Below are 10,058 nucleotides of genomic sequence, written 5' to 3'. Positions count from 1 at the left end.
AGAGAGAGAGAGAAGTGTCTTCCACCTCCAAGGAGGAAGTCACAGATTTCCCAGAATTCTCAGGGGAAGGTCATGCCCACACAGAAGTCTCATTGGCTATCTCCAGATTGACAGCCTATACCCCACCCCTCCACTCTTAATCCTTAAATTGACACCAGATGAAGTGACTACCACGCTTGCATTGGAAGCAGGGCACACCTCTGAGGACAGCTCATCGTGGAGGATGAGCAGGTTTTATTTGTTAAACCTGGCCCTGCAAAATTGACATGAAACATTAACTATCCCAACTATGGACTTTCAGAAGAACACATACATCCTTCTTGAAGGAAGTACAGCCTCGTGTTCCTTAGAAGGGAGTGTGGCTAGACTTCTTCAGGACGGCTCAGGACGAATCAGTGAATTGTTCTGTGGTACAGAGAATTGATAACGAGCAACATTTCAGAGCAACCACAGTGATGACAGAGGAGAGAATAAAGGCAGAATGGCACTGTCATTCTGTGACAGTTGGAGATAGCTATCTATCTCAAATGATTTACATCAAGGAGATATATAAATGTTGGAATGAAGGTTCTAACAACTGTTTACACAGGACAATGGTCGGCAGACTCCTGGAGATCCTGAGAACCCTTCGAGGGTCATCATGTCAAAACTATTGCCATGGTAACACTAAAGAGATATTTGCCTTTGTAAGCATTTTGCCATTTACACAGATGGTTGAAGAATAATTTGGAGAATATTTCTGGTACCTCAAGGCAATTGTACCAAACAGAACTAGTAGCAAATCTTGATTGCTTTAGAATCACCATATAATCCCCATAAATTGCCATTTTGATTTCCTGATGCTTTGGTTAAGAAGCAGTAGTTAATTTAATCAAATACGAACACATATATAAACTCCAAGTATACATAAAGTACTGTTATATACCAAAGTGTGGTGGTTGCCTTAGGAAAGGAGCTTGTGCTGTTATTTAAGTTGCAAACTGAGCAGCTGTTTATTTTTTAACATGAAATAAAGATCGTCATGAAACATTTTTAACATAAAATAAAGACAAACTATCATTAGTTAGAGTTGATATCTTGTAGACTTTTTAAATGCACAAAATCAGCCTATCATTTTAAGTAAAATAACTGACAGTATTTGTTATTGCTGATAAAATTTAAAATTTGAAATGAAAATTAGAATTTTAGAGAGCTTTTATGTACCACAGTAAGCTTGAAAATTTCTCATTGCCTAAGGGATTTTTTTTCCTGATAAAATTAATGTTGATAGTAATGAATGTGGTTTTAAAAATACATTCTGTATTAAGCATGTCAGTGTTTGGAAGATTTGCATAATTTAGTGAACTAATATTTTCCAAATGACTTATAATTCGATGTTACTAAATTATGTACTGAGCTTGTTTTAAGGGTCATACAGTTAACACGAGTAATGTAATAAATGCCATTGAATTGTTTATAGTGCAAGTATATTTATTAAACACGGACTTTTAACACTCAGGAGAAAGATGGGGTTTTCTACTTCCATAAAGAGCTACCATCTCAGAAACCCACAGGGGGTCACTATGAGTCAGCATTGACCCGATGGCAGTGATTTAGTGGTTTAATGCATCAAGTGTATAATAGTTGCTTAATAAGTGTAAACCAAATAGAAGGGCAAGGAGCTATTTGGAGAAAATGCCCTAGCAGGAGGCTTTCACTAAGGTACAATGACAGATACAGTGGAGTCAGGGAATGGACTAAGAGAAGTAAATTGGTAGGATTTATAGTTAGGAAGCATTCGTTGCATTTTTAAAATAATTCCAACAGTAAAGAATTGAGCTAGGAATTTATGAATCCCTGAATCACACGCTACTTTTCTACTCTTCCAGTTGCTTAATGGGGTATGTCAACAATAGCCTGTCCTTCTTTGATCTGAGTGAACTTGGCCTTGGAAAATCTGGTTACTGCAGGTACTAACTTACAAGTTGTAGTTATCTGTTTGCTTTCACCATTTCACCTCCCCTCCTTTACTCGTGTAAACAATCACTTTGGTAGTCTCACATGCTAAGAACATGTTTAGTGCCTATGCTCTGTCCTCTGTCTTTCATGCTCTTTCATTTTGTGGCTTTCAGGTATCGAGACTACAGAGGACCCCCTTGGGGTTCCAAACCCTATGAGTTCACCTTACAATACTGGCATATTCTTGCTGCCCGACTGGCCTTCATCATCGTGTTTGAGGTGAGTCACAGACTTCAAAGAAAATGACTGTAGGTAAATGTTTCCCAACTGAGGTTTCAGTTGTCTCCTTGAAAGTAGTTTCTCTGTAACTTCCAAAAAAAAAAGATTGAATGTTTCTCAGTGAAGCCATTATGATAAAGGAAAAAAAAAAGCGAGTGGGATAATGTGAGTATTGGTATCGGAAACCTACCATGCGGTTTTGAACTGAAGTTTTGAACTGAAAACTTAGGAATTGAGATGACTGGGCAAAAACCGGTCTGGTTTTGGTTTAGTCACCAAGATTTAAAAGAAAAAGAAGCGGTTACATATTGTCTTCCTCTGTTAAAAGGCCGTATACCAATCTGTCAGGAGAAGCTTGTATTTTGAACAATCTACTTGAACAGCAATTGATCACATGAGTATTTGTATAAAGGACATTGGATGAATCTATAAATGGTGCCTGGAAACATGTTTGTAAAAAAATACAAAAATTTTGATTGCCAGAATCATGTGATATTAGATTGAAGTGCTGGGAAAAAAATTGGGGAAAGTTACAGTATTACTGTTCTGATTATGAGCTAACTCATAGACATTAAAGTACTCACCAGAGAATATATTGAGTATCTGCTCTCTGAAGGAGTACAAAGACCTATGTGAATACTTTGACTCTATGCATTTCCTCTAGCCAAATTATAGGGAGGAAAATATGACCACTGTGAACACTTTAGAGACAAGTCTTATTAAAGGCACCTATGTCTTTCAGAGGAGCCCTGGTGGTATAGTGGTTGAGAATTGGGCTGCCATCCACAAGGTTCACAGTTTGAAACCACCAGTAGCTCCACGTCAGCAAGACAGGGCTTTGACGCCCATAAACAGTTGTAGCCTTGGATACTCACAGGGGCAGTTCTACCATGCCCCATTGAGTCCCTGGGGTCAGGACTGACTTGACGGCAATGATTTCAGTTTCATAAGAAGAGTTTTAGTCACAGAAACGCACATGGCAAGTCTACCTTGCCCCCAGAGAATCGCCATGAGTCCGAATCAACTCGATGGAATTGACTAGATGAGTTTTGGTGATGGCACTGAGTTTGGGCAGGTCTCTCAAAAAGAGCCGTGAGGATATAGTGGGTTATGCATTGGGCTCCTAACTACATGATCAGCAGTTTGAAACCACCAGCTGCTCCGAGAGAAAGAGGAAGCTTTCTACCCCTGTAAAGAATTGCAGGCCTGGAAGTACCACAAGGCTAGTTCTACCCTATCTTGCTTGAGTCAAAATTGACTTGACGAAGTGCTGAGCGTTGGACTGAACTACTCAGAACCACCAGCAGCCCATGGTAGAAGGCCAGGGTTTTCGGCTTCCCTACATAGTTCCAGTCTCAGTAACGCACAGGGGTCGCTGGGTCAGCATCGTCTCAACGGCAGTGAGTGAGAAGAGTTTATGTGAGAGTTATGTTTCTCAACTCCCTGCCATAGAGTCCGTTTTGATTCACAGTAACCTTATAATTCAGGCTAGAACTGCCCCTGTGGGTTTGCAAGACTAGCTCATTACTGGAGTAGAAAGCTGTCTTTCTGCAGCAGAGAATTTGGTGGTTTTGAACTACTGACCCTATTGTTAGAAGTCCAGGCGAAACTCGTACACCACCAGGGCTCCTGTCTTTCTCTCAACAGATCTCCAAAATTGTCTAGTGAAATGTTCCTCATATGTAAAATTAAGTACTGAACTCTAAACACTTCATGAAGATATATAAAGATTCCTCCTGATAAAATGACACTTATTACATTCTGACAGGCAAGTTAAGCACTTTTTCTTAAAGATATATGATTTAGGAAAATACTTGTTTAATGCATGTGTTTTTATATGCACTTGTTTTTAGTCTTCTTCAGATTTCCATTAGGAGTATTGTGCAGTAAATTCATTTTATATCTCCTATATTTTACTATTTTTAGTTCTAGAGAGAGATCCAGGAATCTACCCATTTGTAAATTTCTTCTGCCAACTGTATGATTTTCATTGAATTTAAACACCATATTCCCCTATGAATCAGTACTTAGACTTAAATCAACTCTTGTACTATGAGTAAAATGCTGATCACAACCTTGAAATGTGTTACTTCATGAACATTTCTCACAGGTATATAACCAGATGTAAAATCACTCATTTAGGTGAACATACAGTTATTGCTTTCAAAAATTGATGCATTCATAACAGTGGATGAGGATTTCAATCCCTTTACATGTTCACCAGCTTTTCAAATTATTTAACTTTCCAATATTTTTCAGTTGTATTAGAGAGAAATATTACTTGAAATTTTTTCTGTTCATTTTTTCCCTAATGACATTGCTGCTTTTTTGTACTAGAAAGCAATTTTTTCCTTTAATTTAATTTTATAACCTTAATATATTTTCAGTTGACCTTCCAGTGAATTTGCTACTGAATTTCAAGAGGACTTATTTTTTTTAATAAGTATTTCTGTTAGTTTTTTTAAATTCTACATACTGTTCCGTGGAAGTTCAAAACAGAGTACATATATTTTCTCTGTTGATAATCATGTACTTTTATTTATAATCATAAAATATTTGATTTTTATATAGTAAAACTAGTTACTGCTTTTCCTTTATGGTTTTTACTTATTTTGTATATATGATTTAAATTTTTTTCTTAAATGAAGTTCAAGAATTCTACTGCATTTTTTAATCAATCTTATAAAAATGTAACTCCCTCATGCCTTTAAGATATCTGTATTTGCTTGTGTATTGTCTGTGGGAAACACCTGTTTATCTTCTCCTCCGTGTAGTAAGATAATTTTTACAACTCTTCCCATTACTTCTTCATTGTTTGCAGTTTAGTTTCAATAATATTCCAAGTCCCTACATATCCATGACCTCCTTGGCCTCTGTGCTCTGTTTCGCCATCCGCCCACTCACAGGGGAGGGTCACACTGGGTAAGGTCTATGGCTTTGTGCTTTCATATGGTGATGAGCTTCTCATCTCTACTATGCTTGCTTTATTTTTCAAATGACTTCACCAGTTTGGTGATATTAATCATTTACATAAATTTCAGAGTGTGTGCCTTTCAAGTATTCCCAGATACATGGAAGATTTTGGTTAGAATTATATTTGTAGACATTATGAAGGATAACTTCATACATGCCTGAGTATGTACTGTTTCATTAAGAAACACGGAATTTACTCAGTGAGCCTTTCTGTCCTTCAATAGAATTTTTAAAATATTCTGTCTTTAGCTAATTGATTCCTCTTCAAGTCCATTCCTATAAACTATGCAGATTGTTGTTGCTGCTATTGAGAATGAGAGCTCCCCTCCATTGTCTGATTTACCCACATTATCTTAGTGAATTGAATGGGCTGATCTTTCTAAGGTGAGCATACTTCCATGTGCAAGGATCTATTTGGCTGCTAAATCTATAGGGATTAATAATACCTTTTTTCAAGCGGCTGTCTCCCTTGACTTTAGAGCTTATTCTTTTTTGCCTACCTGACTGTGTTGCCAGAAAGTTCCACTATTTGTTTAATATCAGTGGTATAAGCTATCATATCTTCTTTCTAACTTTAGTGTAAATGCTTCTGAATATTTTTTTTCTTTAGGTATGTTTCTGCAGTTTCCTGTTTTGGGTGTGGTTGCTTAAGATAAACTGCCAGTTTAAGAAAGATTCAGTTTACTAATGGCTATTCACTGCCATAGAAGAGTCCTGGTGGTGTAGTGGTTACATGTTGGATTCAAACTAAATGGTCAGTAGTTCGAGAAGACCAGCAGCTCTGCGGGAGAAAGACATGCCTTTCCACTTCCATAGTCAGTTACAGTCTCTGAAACCCACAGTGGGTCGCTCTGAGTCCACACTGACTTGATGGCAGTGAATTTGGTTTGGTTTGGTTCTTGCCATTGAGCCAATTCTGACTCACAGCGATCCTGAAGGACAGGGTAGCACTTCCTCTGTGGGTTTAGGAGACTATGCCTTTTGTTTCCCAAAGAGATAGAGAGGCTAGTGGTTTCGAACTGCTGACCTTACTGTTAGCAGCTCCCTGTGAAACCACTTTGTCACCATGGGCAGGTGATGGCTACTTAAGAGTTTCTCAATACGTTGGTATTAAACTTTAGTAAATGTTTCCATTTTTCTCTCTTGAAATAACTACATTATCATCCACCAATGTGGTACTTTTAATAGATTTTTTTTATTCATTTCTGAATCATCCTTGCCTATTAACTTTTTAAAATGAATTCGTTCACTGGGTCATATATGACAATTTTATCAGACCCATAGCATATGTTTTACTAACTTAAATTACTAACTTTTTTCTTTAAAAATTGATTCTTAAGACATTTATTATTTCTAGAAGTCATTCCAAAACCAACCAAACTAACTGCTGTTGCGTTGACACTGACTCATAGCTAGCCTTTAGGACGCATGGAAGTATTCCTTGAGTTTTCAAGGTGAACTTTTTACAGAAGTAGAAAGTCTCATCTTTCTCCCACAGAGCTGCTGGTGATTTCAAACAGCTGACCTTGCTGTTAGCAGCCCAATAATTAATCCGCTACACCATTACATAGCAGATATTTAATCAAGAAAGAACCTTCTAATGCTCTATATAGAGAAAATATGACCCAATTTACTAAGATTTCTTAAGTGTGTTCTAATCTGCAATGAAGTTTTCAAGGACTCATAACAAGCACACTTAATTTATTTTGTTCTTCCTTTCTATGTATGTTTCTAGTTTGCTAAAATTCTTTTAGGCAAATATATTATTTTCCAAAGATCATCCTAAGTTTATTTGTATTTGCTGCTTTTTTTCTTTCTGATAATTTGGAAGCTCTACAATTCTTCTGCCTGGGAAAAACAAAAGAATAAAATGAGTTAATGTTTAAATAGTGCTTACGTATACCGAGCACTCTTTTAAGCTTTTCATGTTTGTTCCCAGATTCAATGCCAACTTTTAAGAGATGCAATGGTTATCAGAGAAGGTAGGTGATTTGCCTCAGCTGTACACAAATGAGTGTCTGTAGGGTTTGTTCAGGACCAGTCCTTTTAACCAGGAGGCATATTGCTGTTTGAGTTTTGCCTCCTGTACTTTCATTTTCATGTGTATTTTGCAGTTTACGCTTTTAAATATTTTATAATTAGCACTCCTAAATATTTGAAGAGTTTGTGTTCTCTTCTTAAATTTGCAGCACCTTGTTTTCGGCATCAAGTCTTTTATCGCCTTCCTGATTCCAGATGTACCACAGGAACTGCATGAACGAATAAGACGAGAGAAGTACTTAGTCCAAGAAATGATGTATGAGGCGGAACTGGAACATTTGCAACAACAACGGAAAAAAAGTGGTCAGCCTGTGCACCATGAATGGCCTTAGTTGAAGCCTGTTACCCAGTAGAGGCAGGACCATGAGTGGGAAGGCTTGATGTCAACTTCAAATTCTATGTGTGATCTAGGAGAAAGGCAAGCCAGTCATGCAAACTCTATGTATAATATATTCTACTTGAACATGCATTATACCCTTCTCTGAGAAGTAAAAGATGGATATCAATGTTTTAAAAAGGGTTAAATGATACTGCAAGAAATCAAGATATAATTCTAGAACCAACCCCGAAGAGATTTGTGTTCGCAGACCTCCTCCTTTGGTCTGCTGCAGTGTAACCGGAAGGGTGGTGATGAGGTCTCAAGACACACCTGAGCATGCGTATTTTCCAGTCAGGCATAACTTAAAACCGGATGTGGCTTTCACTCAAAAATGAATCTAACTTCCAAACTTTGATGCAGTTGAGATACTTAAAAGAAGTGTCTTAAATCAAATATTGCCTTTGCTGTAAGAACTCCATGTCCCGTCCGCTCCAGGCTTGTAGGCACTGCCCTTGCCTCTTACTGAGAATATGAATTTGTACCACAAGAGAACTTAATGCTGCTTTACATCAACTATGCAGTTGAAGAGTTGTACATCCCCTTTAGTGCTCAGACCAAAAACCCAAGGTTCCAAAAACAGTACCATACATGCCAGTGATATTTGACTGCATTGGCTCCATCCACATGTCTCCCTTATAAGCCAGTTAGACTGCATGTATTGTTGGTTTGGTGTTGTTGTTTTTAATCAAATACTAATATAACCACATAATTATAAAATACAAGTTGTCATTCTTGTATCATTTAGGTCACAACTAATCCATACTTCACTGTGGCATGCTGTGTTATATTGTGTTTCATTTTTCCCTCTTTGACTAATTACAACAGTTTTCACAATGTTGACTTTCATTGCTGTAGATATATTTGTTTTCCTTATATGTAATGCTCTAGTACTGCTAGTGCAGCTTTGAGACCAGGCACAAGGCATGCCATTGTGACTTCCAAAGCCAGATGCTTTGCAACACCTCTGCTTTGCCAACGGTGTGCATTCTTGCTCATGCGCTAATGAAGATAATGCATGAATATGGACCTATCTTACTTATAGAAAGGCTTTTATTTTTTTTCCTTTTATATAACTTAAAGGAGATGTCTGATATTATTTGGTACATTGGTTTTGTTCATGGATTTGATACATAGCATTTTTTCCCCTAGAAACAAAGTTAAATGAATTGTTTATGATGTCATTGTTTATTTTTGTGGATGCATAAGGTTAGCAGAAATGACCCAGACTGGCATTGCTATATTAGCATTCACTCTGTCTGTACCTGTCTGCACCTGTTCACAGGGAATGGCAGGGTTTAACTCAAGCAAGTGCTGTTGAAACACACATTGTGGAGGTATATGGCAGGAAAGAGAAGAGTTGAAGTTGGGGAATGTATAATAGAAATCAAAACACATTTACTTGCAAAAAAAAGTCAAGGTAACTATCAATGGAGATGAGGGATACAAGAGAGTTGGTCAAAAAATATTGCTACTATGATTCCAGTTCATCTATGCATGGTCTTATTCCAAACAAAATCTATTTATACATGTCTTTGTATTCAGTAGATGATGGCTTCAGACACGTTCTTCAGTAACACACTTGTTTAGTCTCGTTAGGGTGCCTTCAAGAAAAATATCCAATGAAAATATTGGTTTCCAAAGAGATCTTCTGGATCAGCAGAACAGTCAGCTGCGAAAATTTTGGTGATTGTCTTTTAGAATTCCAAAGGGATCATTTAGACAGGTTTTCTTAAAGATTCAGGACAATCACAGGGGCTTATTAGAAATTTTTTTTTAATATCAAATTGCATCATTGAGAAAAAGGCCAGGAAAATTATAATTGGATCTTTTCTCCCATCACAACAATGCCCCTGAGAAACCGTACTCCAATCCACCCTACATCCTTGATTCTTCCCCTGCAGATTTCTTTTGCTCCCAGATGCAAAGATAATTGAAAACTAGCATGATTTGAAGCCCTCAAGAATGCCCAACCTATCATTGCAACATGGTGGAAATCCAAGAATGCAGACTTCCACAGGGAAGGGTTAGCTCGATGGATGCACCACCTTCAGAAGTGTGTCCACCTAGGGGGAGTTTACATTGATGTTTGTGTTGAAAAGGGCTGTGTATGACGCTATAGAAATTGTGTTTGACTCCCCTCATGTACACACAGACATACATATGCACGAGAGGGCTTCACAGCATTCATAGAAAATGGAATTAAAAGATAACGGCATTTTCCTATGTCATTTTAAAGACAGTTTTATTGACATATATTTCACATACAATCCAAAAGTTCAATCATTGTAAACAGAGTTGTGCCTTCAATTCCATGAACTTTTGGAAGCCCTCTTGCGTGGGAAACTGATGACCTTTGCCCAATTATTCAAAGCATTTTTCAAAATAAATAAGACCATGTAAAACTCAGTGGAAATAAAGAAACTTTGAATATTCCCCAATCTTTATATTA

At 37.4% G+C, this 10,058-nt stretch overlaps 1 protein-coding gene across 1 annotated transcript in view; it reads left to right on the top strand.

Annotated features, from left to right (window-relative positions):
• Nucleotides 1-10,058, top strand: part of ANO3 (anoctamin 3) — a 225,775-nt gene extending 215,717 nt beyond the window's left edge. The window contains exons 24-26 of the mRNA XM_004708249.2: nt 1,869-1,949; nt 2,112-2,217; nt 7,380-10,058. Coding sequence (XP_004708306.1) covers nt 1,869-1,949; nt 2,112-2,217; nt 7,380-7,562 — 370 coding nt within the window. The 3' untranslated portion in view covers nt 7,563-10,058. The remainder of the gene's footprint in view (nt 1-1,868; nt 1,950-2,111; nt 2,218-7,379) is intronic.

This window comes from Echinops telfairi, unplaced genomic scaffold (assembly GCF_000313985.2).
Source record: "Echinops telfairi isolate 266 unplaced genomic scaffold, ASM31398v2 ScPeMD7_60;HRSCAF=208, whole genome shotgun sequence".
Lineage (NCBI taxonomy): Eukaryota > Metazoa > Chordata > Mammalia > Afrosoricida > Tenrecidae > Echinops > Echinops telfairi.
This window is presented reverse-complemented; position numbering and strand designations above follow the sequence as displayed.